The 18,212-nt window shown below is 45.5% G+C and overlaps 9 protein-coding genes across 9 annotated transcripts; 7 read left to right on the top strand and 2 right to left on the bottom strand.

Moving 5' to 3' along the window:
* Positions 1-26: 26 nt before the first annotated feature.
* On the top strand, positions 27-494 carry VTP01DRAFT_7125 (uncharacterized protein; the record flags this gene model as incomplete). The annotated part of the gene is made up of 1 exon (XM_069386103.1): positions 27-494. The coding sequence occupies one exon, from the start codon at positions 27-29 to the stop codon at positions 492-494; it is 468 nt and encodes a 155-aa protein (XP_069234597.1).
* Positions 495-700: 206 nt separating this feature from the next.
* Positions 701-2,497, bottom strand: VTP01DRAFT_7126 (uncharacterized protein; the record flags this gene model as incomplete). The annotated part of the gene is made up of 1 exon (XM_069386104.1): positions 701-2,497. One exon carries the CDS (start codon positions 2,495-2,497, stop codon positions 701-703), a length of 1,797 nt encoding a protein of 598 aa, XP_069234598.1.
* A 411-nt stretch (positions 2,498-2,908) lies between these two features.
* VTP01DRAFT_7127 (uncharacterized protein) lies at positions 2,909-6,484 on the top strand (the record flags this gene model as incomplete). The annotated part of the gene is made up of 3 exons (XM_069386105.1): positions 2,909-3,062; positions 3,144-5,737; positions 5,801-6,484. The coding sequence occupies 3 exons, from the start codon at positions 2,909-2,911 to the stop codon at positions 6,482-6,484; spliced, it is 3,432 nt and encodes a 1,143-aa protein (XP_069234599.1).
* Positions 6,485-7,336: 852 nt separating this feature from the next.
* VTP01DRAFT_7128 (uncharacterized protein) lies at positions 7,337-8,717 on the top strand (the record flags this gene model as incomplete). The annotated part of the gene is made up of 3 exons (XM_069386106.1): positions 7,337-7,499; positions 7,571-7,934; positions 7,997-8,717. The coding sequence occupies 3 exons, from the start codon at positions 7,337-7,339 to the stop codon at positions 8,715-8,717; spliced, it is 1,248 nt and encodes a 415-aa protein (XP_069234600.1).
* A 332-nt stretch (positions 8,718-9,049) lies between these two features.
* Positions 9,050-10,072, top strand: VTP01DRAFT_7129 (uncharacterized protein; the record flags this gene model as incomplete). Its single annotated transcript, XM_069386107.1, has 1 exon — positions 9,050-10,072. The coding sequence occupies one exon, from the start codon at positions 9,050-9,052 to the stop codon at positions 10,070-10,072; it is 1,023 nt and encodes a 340-aa protein (XP_069234601.1).
* Positions 10,073-10,154: 82 nt separating this feature from the next.
* On the top strand, positions 10,155-10,670 carry VTP01DRAFT_7130 (uncharacterized protein; the record flags this gene model as incomplete). Its single annotated transcript, XM_069386109.1, has 1 exon — positions 10,155-10,670. One exon carries the CDS (start codon positions 10,155-10,157, stop codon positions 10,668-10,670), a length of 516 nt encoding a protein of 171 aa, XP_069234602.1.
* A 167-nt stretch (positions 10,671-10,837) lies between these two features.
* Positions 10,838-12,064, bottom strand: VTP01DRAFT_7131 (uncharacterized protein; the record flags this gene model as incomplete). Its single annotated transcript, XM_069386110.1, has 3 exons — positions 10,838-11,278; positions 11,350-11,478; positions 11,573-12,064. 3 exons carry the CDS (start codon positions 12,062-12,064, stop codon positions 10,838-10,840), a joined length of 1,062 nt encoding a protein of 353 aa, XP_069234603.1.
* Positions 12,065-12,769: 705 nt separating this feature from the next.
* On the top strand, positions 12,770-13,511 carry VTP01DRAFT_7132 (uncharacterized protein; the record flags this gene model as incomplete). Its single annotated transcript, XM_069386111.1, has 4 exons — positions 12,770-12,800; positions 12,852-13,034; positions 13,090-13,202; positions 13,260-13,511. The coding sequence occupies 4 exons, from the start codon at positions 12,770-12,772 to the stop codon at positions 13,509-13,511; spliced, it is 579 nt and encodes a 192-aa protein (XP_069234604.1).
* A 2,196-nt stretch (positions 13,512-15,707) lies between these two features.
* Positions 15,708-18,003, top strand: VTP01DRAFT_7133 (uncharacterized protein; the record flags this gene model as incomplete). Its single annotated transcript, XM_069386112.1, has 13 exons — positions 15,708-15,905; positions 15,958-16,047; positions 16,098-16,114; positions 16,171-16,249; positions 16,300-16,357; positions 16,405-16,459; positions 16,513-16,570; positions 16,654-16,727; positions 16,779-16,941; positions 17,000-17,100; positions 17,162-17,562; positions 17,616-17,761; positions 17,818-18,003. The coding sequence occupies 13 exons, from the start codon at positions 15,708-15,710 to the stop codon at positions 18,001-18,003; spliced, it is 1,626 nt and encodes a 541-aa protein (XP_069234605.1).
* Positions 18,004-18,212: the final 209 nt, after the last annotated feature.

Consider the following 18,212-nt stretch of genomic DNA (forward strand, 5'->3'; position numbering starts at 1 on the left):
ACCTTGGTCGCTGGAGATCGAATCAAATGGTGTGCTGGAAGCAGCTCGTGAACTCGGTGTTACTATCGTCGCCTAGTAAGCATATGATGAGATCAACTGAAAAGCTCAATCTAACCGCTGTTCTCAAATTACCTAGCTCCCCTCTAGGTCGCGGTTTCTTGACAGGCACTATCAAGTCTCCCGATGATTTTGACCCAAGCGACTTTAGACGCCACAACCCTCGATTCTTGCCAGAGAATTTTGCGGTCAACATCGAGCTCGTCAATAAGATTAGTGAATTGGCTGCCAAGAAGGGAGTAACACCAAGCCAATTCACTCTTGCCTGGGTGCTCAGCCGAGGAGACGATTTCTTCATTATTCCTGGCACCAAACGCTTGAAGTATTTGGAAGAGAACCTCAAAGCTGGTGATATAACCTTGACTGCAGAGGAAAAGGAGGAGATGCAAAATATCGTCAATTCTGTTCGTATCTTGGGCGATCGTTACGGCTCTTAATTAAAAACCCATTGACTTGTAAAACCCTTTCGTCCATTCGTTATGCTTTAACGCTGGCAATAAAGAAATTTATATCAAACGATACTCACCAATCCATTCAACTGTATACAAGTGCTTGCAACCCATGGCTCTACCAGGCGCACAAGCGTGATAATTGCAGGAATTCAGAGGTCGTTTAATGGTCTTTATTATAGCTCTTAGCGTACTTATTTGAATTTTAGCGTTGCAGGCGAATCAAACTGGAGCTTCTTGATACTTGCACATGTCAGATCAATTATGCCGTATTTGATTGCTTCATTCCAACGATTCTTTGTAAGCGGAGTGTCGCTCTCACGGTGATTAGGCCAGTCATCATAATCAAATTCCATTGTCAAGTCTCTAGTTTTGATCCATTCGATACGCTGCACCTGCTTGTATCCCATACGCTGCAACGGTATCCAGAATGTGTTATACAGCCGTTTGAAACTATCTTTCTCCAATTGGGTGATGCTCAAGAGTGTCACGTATTCAGGATATGCTCCAAGCTCCAGGTCCGATCCCGTGACACGCACACTAGCAAGGTGGCATTTCTCCAATGCGCAATGAGGTAAATTGATTTCGATACGAGTCGTTCCTTTGGACTCGATATCAACGTCGGAAAGATATATTTCCTTGATATGAGTACAAGTATCTGAAATATAATCCATTGCTGACGAGCTTACGGCGCAATTCATGAGCTCGAGTTCGATGAGTGGATGTTGTTTCTCTCCAGCTTGCTTAGTCTCTAGCAAGCAATTGTATAATTCCATAGTTTTGAGTAAAGGCAGGTTGGAAAGTATATCGCCGACATCGAGGTGTCTTTGGTCTTGAGCAGGTTCCATGGCGATAAAAAGCGTTTCCAAAAACTGATATTTTCTGATCCTTGATACGAAATCGCCACCGTTTGTTAACGTTTTCCAAGGGATTGGCTGCAATTTGCGAATGTCAGGCTTTTGCAGGTCAAGGACTAATTTGCAAACATCCATCTCGTAGCAACCAAGTATATGTATAGCTTCAAACCGTCTGCCTGTTGCATGTATCGTTTTTAGAGTCGTGAGTAGCTCCTCGTTGGTAACATGGTTGCTTTCAAAAGTGATCTGTTGCATGTCCGGAAACGCTGTCAAGAGCGCAAGTGATAACCGTTGGTCGCGCCTGAAATTTGCAGTGTGCGTATCGCGTTGCGCATTTTCGTCAAACTCGAGAACGAACGAGGCAGTTTCAAGATGAGTAAACAAGCGGGGAAAATGCTCCAACCATTGTGGCTCGGAAACGGTGCATTGCCATAGTTTCAAAACTGTAAGCTTTTCGAAGGTCAAATCCTCAAAAGTGGCGTCGATGTTATCTCCTTTCTCCAGAACCACACCGTAAAATTCGAGATACTCTAGATGAGGCATAAAAGTATGCAAAGCTACCAGCCTGCTAGGATGAATGCGGACTGCAGAGGATTTGAAAACTCCAAATCGAGATAAACAGAGATGCTCCAGACTTGGAAGTGCTTGCATGAGCCGATCGTCATCTATTAGCATCTGTGTTGCCGGTGCACGTAAACTGAGGGACGTCAGACGTAAACCAATCCCATTAATCAGCAATTCTGCAACCTTTGGACGGTTTAACACAATCTCCATCTTCTGGAGACGTGTCCATCTCGAAAAAGCGCGCATGAATTTCATGTGCTGCAAGTATCGCTCATTGATATCGATTAATGTGAGGTTAGGAAGCTCGGTTGCAAGTTGATCCAACTCTGGCTCCAAAACAGGCACGAGATACGAAATACGAAGCTTCTTCACAAAGTGGCCGATGCTCGCTGTCAGTTTGAGAAAGCTTCTGAGTCGTTTGCGGGTCTTTATCTTCACACGCGAGAAAAGCTGTGCTTGGAAAGTCGGCCTCCAGCTCCTGCAGACTGCTTGACACGCACACCATTCCAATGTTGTGAGATGCTGCGCAATGTGCTCGAGAACTTCAGTCGGTAACAGAGACACCGCCATCGCGAGAGAGGACCAGGTAGAAAAAGTGAAAGAAGAGCTCTCAGATTTGCTGCGCAATTGACAAATAGGTGCCATACTGTCTCACTGTACTACCATAGCAATGAGGCTATGTTGCCCTGAAAGGCGACTTGCCACAGTTGCATAATAAGATCAAGAAATCTACGTATACTACCAAGAGATATGTATACCATTATTCATGGAAAAACTGGATAAATCTACATTAAAAATGTCAATAAGGATAACCAAAGCATAAAAGATTGCAATCATATGTCGGCTCAATGGATCAACGGAACCAGCTAGATACTGAGTGGCTTTTCATTGTTGGATACGCGCGGGAGCTTTTCGTGGGGCCGCTTGCATAAAAATCTCAAGCTTTCTCATACGCCTTCCATAACTTTTCTCAGTCACCCAATGTCAATCCGCGTAGCGGTGTATACATGCACGGAATGTAAATTACGATCGCTGCGTCTGAGACGTGAAACCGTGCGATTGGTTGAATGCCGCCTTTTCTACACTACTCGCACACTTAAAAAAAGCGCCGGCCAAGTTGAGAACAAGGACGATGGTACGTTTGTGTGTCGCGTATGCGCCATATTGTTCACAGCAATGCGAACCTAGCAAGATTCTCATCTTATGTTTTTGACAGTGATCACGAATCCAGCAAACGTCCAGCTCTTATCGCCGCGCTTGCAAGCGCAGGTCCTGGGAGGCTATCCAAAACAGTCCAAGAAGGGCGCCGTTGACAAGAATCGCGAGAAACTAGCTATCCAGCATTTGAAAGAGCAAAAGATCTGGGGGAAATCAAGCGATGCACAACCACCTATCAATCTGCAACTACCGCCGCTTTACGGAAAAGACATTGAAGATCACTTTATACGCTTAGGCATTGAACAATCTGGAGGATACCTCGAAAAAGCAGAAACTTTTGCAAAGATTCAACTCCCATCTATGCCTAAGAAATGGAGCCAGCAAAGCGGATGGACGCGGTACACAAAAGATTCAGCTGACAGAGTGCCTCATCCTTTGGAAAAAACTGTTGTGTTCGATGTCGAAGTGCTCGTTGGTACCAGTCAGTATCCTGTCATGGCTGTGGCTGCTTCAGCCGAGGCTTGGTACTCTTGGACATCACCTTTTGTAATAGGCGAGAGCAGTACTCCAGAGCATCTGATACCACTCGCAAAGGCAGACAAAAACGAAACGCTCGTGGTTGGACACAATGTAGGCTACGATCGAGCGCGGATAGCAGATGAATACAGTCGTGTCTTGTCCGGCTTGCGCTACCTGGATACAATGAGTTTACACATTGCTGTGTCCGGTCTTTGCTCGCAGCAACGGCCGCAATGGATTAAGCGACGCAATCAAGAGGAAGCAGCGATAGAATCGGCGTCTGGAACGCCAGAAGATATGGAAGTCAAGTTCTTCGATGTCAGCTCGCTCAATAGCTTGAAGGATGTCGTCAAATTTCACTGCAAAAGAGATATGGACAAGTCAACTAGAAACTTCTTTGAATCTGGTACATTGGAGGATATCCAGGCGAACTTTCAGGACGCGATGCAGTACTGTGCGCAAGACGTTGCAATGACACACGCAGTGTACAAGGCAGTGTTTCCCAAGTTCCGAAAAAATTGCCCGCATCCTGTATCTTTTGCCGGCATGTTGCATATGGGCAACTCGTTTTTGACAGTGACGGAAAAGTGGGAACAGTATTTAAAGCGGTCCTCGGGGAAGCATGAAGAGCTCAGCAGCATGCTAGATGTCAAATTGCGCGACTTGGCAGACAAGGCAAGAGAGCTGGTTACACAACCCGACGTGTGGCAGAGAGATCCTTGGTTGAGCCAGCTGGACTGGACGGTAAATCCGCGACAACGAAAACTAAAGGGCCAGCCTAAATGGTACAAGGATGCGTACGACTCGAAAACAGGAGCCCTCAAGATATCGATCAGATCCAGAATCGCACCACTGCTACTGCGGCTAAAATGGAATGGGTATCCGCTGCATTACATGGCGGGCCACGCATGGTGTTACAAAGTCCCCTTGGATCAACTAGATAAAAATCTGGAACCTAAAGTCGTTGAAAGGGACGATGAGTATGCCTATTTAAAAGTACCGCACAAGGATGGTGAGACAGCGAATTGCGGCAACCCACTGGCCAAAAATTACATATCGTCATTTGAAGATAAGGTTCTCACGTCAGAGTTTGAAGCTGCAAGGCAAGCTCTGGAGCTCAATGCGCAGTCGGCTTACTGGATCAGCTCCCGAGAACGGATATTGGGACAGTTTGTTGTTTGGGATAACAATCCTACAGTCAACATGCAACTACCTGAGCGACGACGCTCTGAAGAACCGCATTCAAAATATGGAATTATCCTGCCTCAAATGGTCACTATGGGGACCATCACTCGCCGCGCTGTGGAAAAGACCTGGCTGACAGCGAGCAACGCTAAAGCAAACCGTATTGGCTCAGAATTGAAATCGATGGTGCAGGCACCGGAAGGCTACAAGATTGTCGGTGCAGACGTGGACTCGGAAGAACTTTGGATTTCGAGTGTTATTGGAGATGCCCAGTTTGGTTTCCATGGCGCGACAGCGCTCGGATGGATGACTCTGCAGGGTTCCAAATCCGAAGGCACAGATTTGCACTCCAGAACGGCCAATATTTTGAAAATCAGTAGAGACAAGGCCAAGGTATTCAACTATGCGCGTATCTACGGTGCAGGTGTCAAGTATGCGACTAGTCTTTTACTGCAATACAGTCAGGGCATGGACTCAGAGACAGCAAAGGCACGAGCCTTGGAATTGTATGCCAACACAAAAGGAGAGAAGGAACATTCGGTAAAAAATCCGTTTTCGAGGACTTTTTGGCACGGCGGCAGCGAAAGTTACATGTTCAATGCGCTTGAAGACATTGCATTGTCGAAAGAGCCTCGAACACCGGTCCTTGGCTGTGCCATCACCGACGCACTTAAACCGCAATACACCGGGTCGCAGTTTTTGACATCGCGCGTAAACTGGGTTGTACAGAGCTCCGGTGTGGATTATCTCCATCTTTTGATCGTTGCCATGGCGCATCTTATCGAGCGATATAATATCAATGCTCGGTTCATGCTATCAGTACACGACGAAGTGCGATATTTGGCCAGCGAAGAAGATCAGCATCGCACGGCTCTGGCTCTCCAAGTTGCCAATCTGTGGACGCGAGCATTGTTTAGCTGGAGGCTGGGTATCAAGAACCTTCCACAGGTAAAAACCTATCAGTTTCCCGACACTTACATGTAACTAACAAATCAAAAATCTACAACATAGTCTGTTGCGTTCTTCTCAGCAGTTGATATCGATCACGTGCTCCGCAAAGAACCTACCATGACATGCACCACACCCTCGCACCAAGAAAAGATTGACGAAGGTGTTAGCTGTACATTGGATGACACCTTGAAACAACTGGAAGTTGCGACGCAAAAGAAGAGAGAGGAGACATGCCTCTTGGGTGTAGAAAAGGAGACTCCCGGCAAAGGCGTAGACGACGAAGTTATCCACAAACTGCAACGAGATACCCAGAGTCCAATGAGGACTTATGACCTTGATTTTATCAAAGCACAAATGAGCCGAGATTACAGGCAAAGTCTAGGGCCGTCTCTGCGTGGAAGTGCAGAAACGGAAGAAAGAGTGTCGGCCAAGAATAATAATAATAATGATAATAAAGACAAGACGACGGTGCAGACTATCAAGGTCAAGAAGAAAGCATACCTAACAAGCACAAAAGCTTCTTCACACAGCAATTCATCCTTCTCCTCCTCGTCATCATCATCATCAATATCATCAACCACTACATTCCCTCCATCACCTCTATCCTTACCTCCATCGATATCACCACTCCCTCTCAAGCCATCGGATCCAGAAGAGAGGGATTTTCTGACGCCAGAGCAAGTAGCAAGGCTGACCAAAGAACGAAGGAAAAAGAAAAACGCCAAGCGAATCTTCAGCCATTAAGCATTATTTGGCCAGTGCAATAGAATATCATGTAAACAATGGTCCGTAGCATGTATATAACATAAGCAACACCTTGCGTGAAGAGGAGAGCATAATAGAATTTCTCGATCGCGCGTCGTTGTACAGCACAGCCAATCTGTAAGCAGCTGCCACCAATGTATGTCACATCCAAGTGAGGTTTGGTCCAATCGGACCATTATCCAGTTTATAGGGATACGTTGGTATATACGTTGCAGCGTTGGGAAGCAAAAAATGACGAGAGCGGAATAACACCTTTAAACAAAGTTGCAGAAAACATGTAGTATGTACGCTTTAACGAGTCCGCGCGCGCAGCTTTGTGAATTCCAAGACGCTGTGATTCGTCCCCGCGTTTATTTCTTCTGGAACACTGACCCCACTCAAAAGTTGTTGAAGATTAACGCCCCTCGTGCGTATGACGCAGCGAGGACTTGCGCTCGTGGCCCACCAATCGATCAGTTTTTGCATATGATGGGCGGAGGGATGGTCACACAAGACCAAACAAGACACATCTTTAACATCCCAAAAACAGTAAATTCGAGCAATGAGAAGGTACGTACCAAAACGACTGTTAGCAATCATGTGAGTGAATGGTACGTTCGTGCTTTGAGTAGACTCGCAGTAGAGCTTGATGATTCCAAACGGCCTAAAAGGAAGGCTTGAGAGCAACTTAGGGGAGAGAAAATTGTGCTTGGTCACGGTCGCAGTTTTGCATGTGAAAAAAGGTTCTGGCGATGGAATTCGAGTTTGTCAGCTCGATTCAAAACGCATATATAAACTCCACACTTTCCACCACAGACTACTCTATTTCTTCCCTCGTCGTTATACCCTACAATGGCCTCGCGTCTCCAGCAAGTCTCCTCTCACCTCGCACCCTCTGACAATGTCGCCAACAAGGTTGGTGTCAAGTCTCCCGAGGACGTCGTCATTGTCTCTGCCCTCCGATCGGCAATCACCCGTGCCCGCAAGGGTCCCTTCGCCGATACCCTCCCTGAAGGTAATATAGAGTTGTTTGCACTCATATAAGCAAAGGGGGAAAGGGCTGACAATGGGTTGAATATATGATAGAAATCCTCTCTGGCGTCTTTAAGGGCATCCTCGCTCAGACCAAGATCGATCCCGCACTTGTCAACGACATTGCTGTCGGCAATGTCTTGCCTGCTGGTGGAGGAGCCACCAACGCCAGAATGGCTGCTCTCCATGCTGGTTTCCCTGAAACCACCTCTGTCAACACCGTCAACCGCCAGTGCTCCTCTGGTCTTCAGGCCGTTGTCCAGATTGCCACTGCTATCCAGAGCGGTTTGATTGAAGTCGGTATCGGTGCTGGTGTCGAGTCCATGACCAAGAACTATGGTCCTCAGTCTCTTGCTCCTTCCTCTGAGAAGATCGCTGAGAGCTGCCCCGCTGCTGCTGACTGCTTGTTGCCCATGGGGTAAGGATAATACACGAAATCATGTGAAATTTTCCTGTGCATGAACCAACATGCGTGTTTAGTATCACCTCTGAGAACGTCGCTGCCCAATTCGGTGTCACACGCGAGAAGCAAGATGCTTTCGCCGCCTCTTCTCATGCCAAGGCTGTTGTTGCCCAAAAGAACGGCTGGTTCAAGGATGAGATTGTTCCCCTTGAAGCTACCGTCACCGACAAGGATGGCAACGAAAAGACTGTACTTGTTGACCGCGACGATGGTGTCCGGCCTGGCACCACCCCTGAGAAGCTCTCCAAATTGCGCCCTGCCTTTGACGAGAACGGCTCCACCACCGCCGGTAACGCCTCCCAGGTCTCTGATGGCGCCGCTGCCGTCCTCTTGATGAAGCGCAAGACCGCCGAGAAGCTCGGTCTCCCCATCCTCGGCAAGTACATCACTGCTGCGGTCGTTGGTGTTCCTCCTCGCATCATGGGTATTGGCCCTGCTTTCGCCATCCCTGTTGCCGTCGAACGAGCTGGTCTCAAGTTGGACGATATCGACATTTTCGAAATCAACGAGGCTTTCGCTTCCCAGGCCGTCTACTCTATCGACAAGCTCGGTATCCCCTACGAAAAGGTCAACCCCAAGGGTGGTGCCATTGCTTTCGGCCATCCTTTGGGCTGCACTGGTGCTCGCCAGATCGCTACCTTGTTGCCTGAACTCAAGCGCCAGGGCAAGAAGTTGGGTGTTACCAGCATGTGCATTGGTACTGGTATGGGTATGGCTGCTGTCTTTGAGAGCGAGTAAACGCATTGTTGCGGATTCATACACGAAAACAAGAATAATCAATTGTCACTTTCCATTCCCCTTCGACTCTTTTATGTAAATGTCTATTGTATCTTACTCGTTTTGTTTGAAATACAAAAAAGAAAGCTATACTTGTTAGTAGCTTACACATCACTGTTGATCGAATCGAATCGCTCTTTTATAAGATAAAGTATTCAAAGAGATCATATAATATAATCTTGAGCTTGTAATATCAATACCAAATATCTTACAGTGGGCTGCTGACAAAATTCTTCAAGTACAAATCTCGTTGCTGCTCAGCAACACACGCGCTTCTTTCTCTCTTCGCCGCAATGTTGGCTGTGCTGCCAGTCGAAGTGGTAGGAATCAATGCAGAGCATGTCACAGCAACGGACTCGTGCGCGTGTCAGGCAGTGTGCAGGAGCTGGAGACCGATCTTCCAGGCACTGCTTTTCTGGAGTGTGAGCATAGAGACACGCGGACGACTCAAGAGTTTTCTCAGGCTGACGAGGAGTATCGGACACTTGACGCAAGAACTTGAAATTGAATACGGCGTGGGCCTCTTGAAGCACGAGTTGGAGCAGCTGGCAGCCAACCTCTGCAACCTAAGACGGATCAGACTCGAGAATCGACGATATATAGGGTGGATGCAATCCATGCGCTTATTTTCAAAATGGACAAAGCTATGCAAAGTTGACAATGAGTTATGCAAACCACAGCTTGCAACATCCTTGATAAACGACATTGGATCGCGCCGTCGATACCTGAGTTTATCGGAATGCACTGCACAGATACTAATAGACAGTAACCTGCTGATGCAAGCGCTTCCAAATCTAGAGCACCTCAGTCTAGCTCAGGATGCCAACTCTCCAGTTGGAATCCGTCCTAGTCGGCTGGCGGCCATGTACCATTATCTACCGTTTCTGCGGTGCCTCGGGATTACACCCACGGCTCTGCAGCGAGAGGATAACATGAGTGTCATCCTTGATTTCACCTTTGAAAGTATACTAGTCCTGAAACTGAGCCGCTGCGTTGTCCACGAACCGCGATGGTTGGAGCAGTTCCTGTATTTATTTCCCCGCATCAAGGCGGCTGAATTTGATATCAAGTTGGACAACAGTGATGCCAACATCAACCGCAACCAACAATTATCGCTGGCGCTCTTGACAGGATTCCCAAACCTGCAATGCATCCAATTTCGAAGCAACTATGTTGCAGATCAAGATTTGATCGGATGTCTCCAAAAAATGTACACCGCCGGTAGAAGATTCGAATCTATACAGATATGTGATCGCTACGACAGGATGTCCACAAGCTCGTTCTCGCGCTGCACAGATCTGATATCCGCAGCTTGAAAGCTGTTCCTTGGGAACGACCAGTGGATATCGGCGGCTTTCTATCGACAGTGACTGAATTCCAGTTTCTAGAACGCTCTGTATGCAGAACACGATCGCAACTAGAGGCCAAAAGCTGGATATTCACACACTTCTTTCTAACCTTAACTTGCTCAAACGTTTGAAAGTTCACGACTCCGTATTAGATACCACAAACGAAGCAAAGCAGTCTCACGCAGCACTCGTCAACCTGGAGATCGTAACTTGGCACGTAGACGTGACAACATTGTTTTATATTTCCGAAGCTTGTTCTTCTATCAAGCATCTAACTGTAATTAATATCCATGTCGAATCCAATCGAACGAACTGCGTCGAGATCTACTTATCACAGTGTGCACTGGATACTTGCCTATTGGAAAATATATGCAGAACTAACAATCTAGCTCGGCGCGGACCGCATTCCAAACATATCGGCCTCTTGAATCTTACGCAGCTAAACAAACCTAATTTCCGACGTTGCACCACTCATTTTGGACGCCAACGCATCACAATGTACACTCTTTCCCAAAATCAAAATCGCATCCCGCCGAATCTGAAGTCGCAGGCTAACAAAAATTGAAGTCGTACATACTTACCCAGAAATCTTTGCGCACGATGACAGATCAAATGTCGCATGCACAGAAAAACATGTCGCACAAAAGCGACATCCTTTTTTTCGTTCTTTTTTTTTCGTTCTTTTATATATGTCATACTGTGGTGATTTGTGGAGAATAATCAAGAATTACATCACAGTTGCTCTCCGTTACGACAGTTATCTAAGCATCTATAAGAATGAGAAACAAAACCTTTGAAATCACTCAACTTTAAGCTATTGGATGCCTCACTGATACGTGTCATCAACGTCTCGCTTTCCAAGAAGCTGTTGCGCTTAACTTTGCTCTTGACAACTGACCAAAACTGTTCAATAGGATTGAGTTCAGGCGAGTATGATGAAAGATAGGCACATCGATATCCTCGAGACTCGATATACCTAGAGATATCGTCAGCCTTATGAATAGGAGCGTTATCCATAACCAAATAATAGCCCTTCATCTGCTCATATTTGTCCATCTCATCCATTGTAGCCTTAAGGAAGCTAAGATAATGACCAGTTACAGTTCCTCTGCTCATAGCTTCAGAATGACCTGCTCGCTTTCTTTTCTTGGCCGGTGCTGTGGAAGTCTCAAGCTGCATTTAATCAGACCAGATGCAGAGATTGCACACAAGATAGTGGTCGTTTTTGCTCTTGTTTTTGGCACAGTAACCACTGCAGAGGACCCTTTTTTCGACCATGCCATGCTGCGCTTCATATTAATATGGAAGGCAGACTCATCAAGAAAGACACAGTTTTTTCTAAAGTCGATGTCGGTCATGTCCCATTTGCGCACCTAGTCAAGGCGCTCTTGGATCTTAGCCTCGCTATTCCTGTCTACGGGCTGGAACCGAGTTTGTTTTAAATGACAACTTGCATTCGTTCTTCACAAACCGATGAAGCGTTGTCTTGGACACTTTGAGTCCCTCAAATCTCTGAAGCAATCGCTCCATCAACTGTTCTAGGACAATCGACGGATTCTCGTCAACGCATTCTAAAATAACTTTTTTATGTTCATCGTTGAGGATACGCGGACGACCACTGTTTTTACGCTTTTTAAAAATGCTGTCAGGGTCTTTTTCATACCGTAGCGCCGATCTTTGTGCTGAGCGAACATGTATTCCTAACTGCTTTGCAGCAACTGACGCACTCAAAACCTTCTCAAACATCAGTCTGAAAAATCTTACTTTATCTTGATTCGTGTAGGTTGTGTAATTTCGCTTAGGAGTCGTTTCTCTCATGTAAACGTCTTTGTCCTTTGGCTCGTCTACATGCTTAGCAACAAACTCATGGTTGCGCTCGCTAGACAGAGTGCGCAAATAGCCAGTATGAGAACTAACCGTTTGAAGAGCGTACAGTTCCTCATCAATGACATAGTCCATGGGCTCAGGACAGCCACGCTCATCAACAACATGGCCCTGCCCATCTTCGTAAAAAAAATTGGTTGCTCATATTTTGAAAAAAAAAAAAAAAATGTATGGATGAAGAAAAACCGTAAAGTTCAAACAGCTGACGCGTTTATGTATACGACGTTTGATTGTGATCACGCGCAAAGATTTCTGGGAAAAGAGTGTACTTCTGGCAAAGTGGTCGCTCCACACTCGCTTGGAACAGTCGCTTAGACACGTGTTACATCAGCTACGACAATAGAGGTTTCCTTGTATTGATGAAAGAGGAGTTGATTGATAGCAGTGAGAGAATACTGTATACTGTGTGATCATATTATGGATACTACAGGATGATGAAGATTCTACTTTGGTAGAACAAGGCAGGAGGTTCAAGCAGAATGGGGCAAGATGGCTGGGTTTCTAACCGAGAAATTGTAATACCAGCAATCGGGATAAAATATAAAGTGAACTGGAAGAAACAGAAAAATGTACCGTAATCAATTGTATTTATTCATGTTGTCATCTTGGGATAATTACATTGTGTTGATAATATATGGTTGCGTTATGGATAAGGTCATAATTTAACTGTTTATGCTTGATTGAAGGAAGGCTTGGCGTCGGTTGGATGTCGAGAGATCTCACAGTAGTCACAGATAACAAAATTTGTCTCCTGGACAGCCTTCCAGGCTTTCGCTGCCAATGCACTGGAAACTGGGTTCATGCAAGGAAAGTAATCTATCACAGTAACGCAAGGGAAATTAACTCATCTTAGCATCATCAGATGAGCATTCTGACAAGGCGCTCGAGAGTTGCGAAAAGCCGCTCTTGATTGGAATCATCCTGTTGCGACTCTGGCAATCGCATAGGAAGGTCCTTCCTCGTCCGCTAGTCGGGGTAGATCTGTCTGCTCGACAGCTTCCTGGTTGTCTTATATGGGCGCAAGAGCGTTGCTCTTCCACCAAGAGTATGGAAGGGTGCTTCTCTGTCTGTTGGTCAGGGTAGATCTGTCTGTTGGACAGCCTTCCAGGTTTCAGTGACTCTTGTGCGGTCGGTTGGAATGCTCGAAGAGAAATTGCTAACATATACGCTTTCACTGCCAAAACTCACGGCAAAGAGCTTCTGTGGACTACTGGTAAGTCTGGGCATAGTTCTTGAAGGCCATCGGTTTCTCAAAAATCGATCGCATCAGATCGATACATTCTCAAGCAATGCACTGCTACGCCGGACATCTGCAACAGAGGGATGTATGCCAGTTGCATCCACCGGAACAGGCCTCCTGCTTAAACCTTCTTTCAGGGTTGATCCAGCCACTGGAGGCCTACGAAGACGACAATCAGCATTACCGACAGCCAAACAACAGCCCTTGCATCATATGTTCATTTCGATTTTTCGACGCTCGCACTTGCACCATCGCTGTACCTTCTCCGAATCGTCATTTTGATCCACCAGTGCCTAGCACCAGATGTATCAATCTTATTCACCTTTCTTGTTCAACCACCACTTCAAGCTGTCTGACTACTTAGCCCCATGTCTTTGTATCAAAGCATTTTTTGAATATAGACATAGCCATGAAGCGACTTGTATGTTTTGACCTTGTGCGACTTAAAGTGCGACCTACGATCGCTGAGCATGGCATCTTAAATTCCAAAGTGGATAAAGACACGTATACGTTAAGCCATATCACCGCAATGGATATTCAATCTTCCAATGATCGAATGGAATATCCCCAGTGCTGAACTGTAACCTAGCGACGCGGAAAAAGACAGACGTGCTTATCGGGCACCATATGATATGCGTGTTGCTGTAATCAGCAGGTCCATGCTTGCGTTAAAAAATACACCACGGTCGCTCCGACGCTGTTCTTTCTGACTTGCAAAAAAGAGCAGAACTAATGTACTGGGGTGAGCATTAAAAAAAAAAGTAAATCTCGTGCCGGTGTGTACAATAGAAAAAGTGATAAAAATCAGATTGCAAAAAGCATGGATCATGCAAGGTCTGGGCATACGCAGTCAGTATGATATACCGTCGAATGGTAACCCGCGCCATCATGGATTCACACAAAAAGAGCTTACTGAAACCGGAGGGAGACGCAGATCAACTATGACAATGAAAGGATGTGGACGGCAAGTACGCTTGAGAATAACGGAACACATTGCGGGAAAAGTTCTTGTGTAAACGGCTTCCGCCATTGAGAAGATATTTATCTGGACGACGGGAAAGAGTGCACACACACACGATAATAGAAATCAATTACAGTCAACGTATAGGTGAAAGGGGGTTTAGAGTATAAGAAATGTTACCCGACTTCGAGAAAATGCTTCCAAGCTCTCTATTCAGAGCGCACTCATGGGTATTTTAGTAAGACCCAAAAAAACCCCTACCAGCTAGGGCACACTGGTATATCTGGACATACAATTCCAGCTTGATTAAAAACACGTACTTGCACTAGTAACTGCTTTTCCTCACAGCATGATGAGTTAAGCCACCTACTTGAAGACGATCAAGGGCTCTAGAACGTAAAAGCGATCACATAAAAAAGGACGGTTCTAGACCGAATCTCGCAGAGATAGCTTTGACGGTGTACGTAGATGCATAGGCATATGTACAAGAAGCATCATTGCTTTCTCCGGTCAGCACATGGAGAACTATGATATTAGCCATACATGCGGTCTACCATCCGTCCTTTACATACACAAAATGATCATCTCTAGTCTGAACCTCACCCAGATATCGTTAACGGCGTAGAGGTACATGCATTCGTGTGTACAAGGAGCGTCCTTACTTTTCTAGTCAGCTCTGAAAAAGCTGAAATATTAGCCATGCATGTAGCCTATCGCACTGCATTGATATATAAAAGAGGCTTTGTTTAGAACTGAATCACGCAGAGATAGCTTTGGCGGTGTATGGATATGTATAGACATACATACAAGAAGCATAATTACTTTTTCCAGTGAGCACATGAAGAGCTGAAAATTTAACCATACTGCTGTCTTTCGTCCACCCTTTACCTGCACAAAATCGTGTTCTCTAGACTGGTTCTCCCAGAGATATCTTTAACGACGTCGATAGAGATACATGCATAATATGTGCAACGAGCATCATTAATTTTTTCAGTCAGCACGTGGGGAGCTATAAAATAAACCATACATGCGTTTTACCATCCACCCTTTACATACACAAAATGGTCTTCTCTAGATTGAACCTCTCTGAGATATTGTTAGAGGTACATGCATAATAATAATTCCTCTGTGTTCTAGAGTGCTTGATCGTGTTTAGGTAGGCGGCTTAACGTGTCGTACTGTGAGGAAAAGCAGTTACAGGTGCAAGTACGTGTTTTTTAATCAAGCTGAAATGGTATGTCCGGATACGACAGTGTCTCCGAGCCGGGCATGTGCTCTAACTAGAGTAGTGTCCCCCAGCTGGAGTGGTGTGCCCTAGCAAGTAGGTGCTTTTTGGGTTTTACTAAAATGCCGATGAAATTTGGTGTGCCCGTAGTAATCCTCTTTTATGTGAGATTGCCCTGAAGTAGCAACTCTGCCATTCAGTGCGGAGTATTAAACGCAATCATGCGAGGGTGGGGAAGGTGGTGGGGCTTTTCGTGGCAGACTTCGCTTTTTCCGCAGCACCTCACTCAAACATGGATTACTTTCAAAATCACAATCCCACTGACTACGAGCCTTCCGCCATTCTTTCGGCGTACAAGTCAAAATATCCAGATAAAGACAACGCAAAGCTTCACGATAAAATCAAGAAAGACTTGGCCGAATTCAAAAGACAGTGCATTGAAAAAGCAGAACGAGCAGACATTTATTTGAAGAACTGGAAGGCGTTTACGGTAAGCTCTTGCTATAGCAAGACAATATAACACTGATAACTGTGATATGCAGAGAGAACTTCATAAGGGAAAAGCTGTAGCTGCGCCAACGAAGTCGAATGTCGTCATTAGTCCTCAACAACTGGCTGAGACACTCAACCAGGTATTGCAATTCAACAAAATGTGCAAACTTATAGCTGACTGTGCTTTTAGACTGCCAATACGATAGTGTACGCTTGGGTCTAAATCTGGCCATACATGTGGTCACTGATGGTAATTGCTATAGTAATACTCAAAGCGGCAAGGTCACGGTCAACACAAGCAGCAACAGCAACAGCAGCACTGGTGGCGTGCGAGAGAACGAGGTTAGATTCATTTCAATCCTTCGTAATCTTTTATCTAAACCCAACCCTAGGGCAGTACCAGCAGCCACTATGACAGGCTGGGATCGAAGAGACCGGCGTCATTTACAGGTATGTGCCTATGATTGAAGACATGCTTAAGCTCATAGTATATAAAGATGACGATGCTTTGAGGTGCACGAAGCGATCGGTGACAATACAAGAGGAAAGAAGGTAACTTTACGAAAGGTATTATTATAGCCTCCTATAAACTAAACTACAAGCAGTTGCACTTCTGATGACGAGAGTGCGGTATCCATGGCGAGCACTGTGGTGCAGTCAAAGGTAAGCAGATATGTGGATATGTCGCTAAATCTTCGCTTGTTCTCTAATGTCACGTCTAACCGTGGTTTTTTCCCTCACTTTAGGTCGCTCCCAACCCTCTGGAAGCCTATGTGAAGTTCATGGCTCAAACAGACTTTAGCCAGTCGCATCATTACAGGTATGCATATAACGGGTTTGGGTAAGACTTATCAAAGCTGACGTATGGGAGACTGGAGCGGTTTGGTATCATCCAATGCGGCTATCAGCTTCAAAAACAAGAAGACATCCCATACCACATTTACGACATTATCGCCTATGAGGAGCCATTGCCAGAGTTTGACTGGTCGATTTGGAGAGCTTACATGTCGTCGATCATGTTTTCGGGTCTTTATGTATGAGCAAAAATTAAGAGATATTCATTTCCATTCATTCATTTTTCTTTTCAAATAGAGAACCCCGGATTGCGCTTCCCTTATCTACTCTACCGAACATGTTCCCGAAGCCTACGATACCACTACATATATGATCATGTCACGAATACTGTATGCGTTGTAAGTTTTCTTTTGCTGATATCTGACTGAATTGTGCTTAATTGTCTCCTTTGCTCGACAGCTCCGAACATATTCACAAGCAAACACGACCATGCGATTTAAAGGAATCCGAAACGACCTACTGCCACTATGCTATTTGGCCATTCATCAGACTTGCTGCCACTGCTGTTTCAGGGTTGACTTGTGACTTCAGAGTCGGTGAGACTCCACTGACGGCGATGACCGATAAAAAGTACAATGCCGACGGCACGGTGTATATCAACAACTCTGGTCTCGAGATTTTGCTGTTGGAAGCGTCTGGGCCCTACGGCACCCGGGACAAGGGCCGACACGTTTTCGATCATATTAAAGGTGCTTTTGGTTGTTACAGCATGTTGACCAAGATTCTGTCCACCTATCGAAACGCTGAAGCATCGCTGATGGAGGATATCCGAGTTATTTTTATCCATACCAGCGCAAAAGGTAAATCTTATATTTCATGTCTTTGCCTTGAAAAAAAAAATTAACAGTCATAGACGATTTCATACGTGCCTGGATCATGCGTCCTGTCCTTCAAGGCGAATTTATTTCTTTCGAACGACACAGCAAGGTCCAGATCAACCTCGACTTTGACGACACGAAGGCGATTCGTCAAGTTATAGAGTTTTTCATCAACTTAAAGGTAGTAAATGACTAGACTATGACCATCCAGGGATGTGCTCTTAACGACCATCTTAGCATTTGTTACAGCGGTCATGTGAAGCAATCAAGAAACTCAAAGAATCCGATGACAATTACGAGTACGAAAAGGAAAAGACACGAACTCCACTTGACAGGCTCTTAAAGCCAAGACCAATCAAGCCTAAAAAGGAAGAGCATTACAAGAATATCACCGACCTTGATCCCGTTTCCTCGCTCTTTTAAGTCATCGTTCTCCCATCGTTATACACCTTTTCCAAAAATTAATGTCGCTGCAATTTGTCGTTTTGGCGTATAAATGTATAATAAAATTTCACAAAATGCGACATTACTTTTGGGAAAAAGTGTACAACTCGGTCGACCCCATTACTATCACAATGGCACCCAAGCTTACATTATGAGAACCATCAAGTCCTTGTTTGGAAATTCCCAGC

This window comes from Rhizomucor pusillus (assembly GCF_041956525.1).
Source record: "Rhizomucor pusillus strain CBS 183.67 unplaced genomic scaffold VTP01scaffold_30, whole genome shotgun sequence".
In the NCBI taxonomy this organism is placed as follows: domain Eukaryota; kingdom Fungi; phylum Mucoromycota; class Mucoromycetes; order Mucorales; family Lichtheimiaceae; genus Rhizomucor; species Rhizomucor pusillus.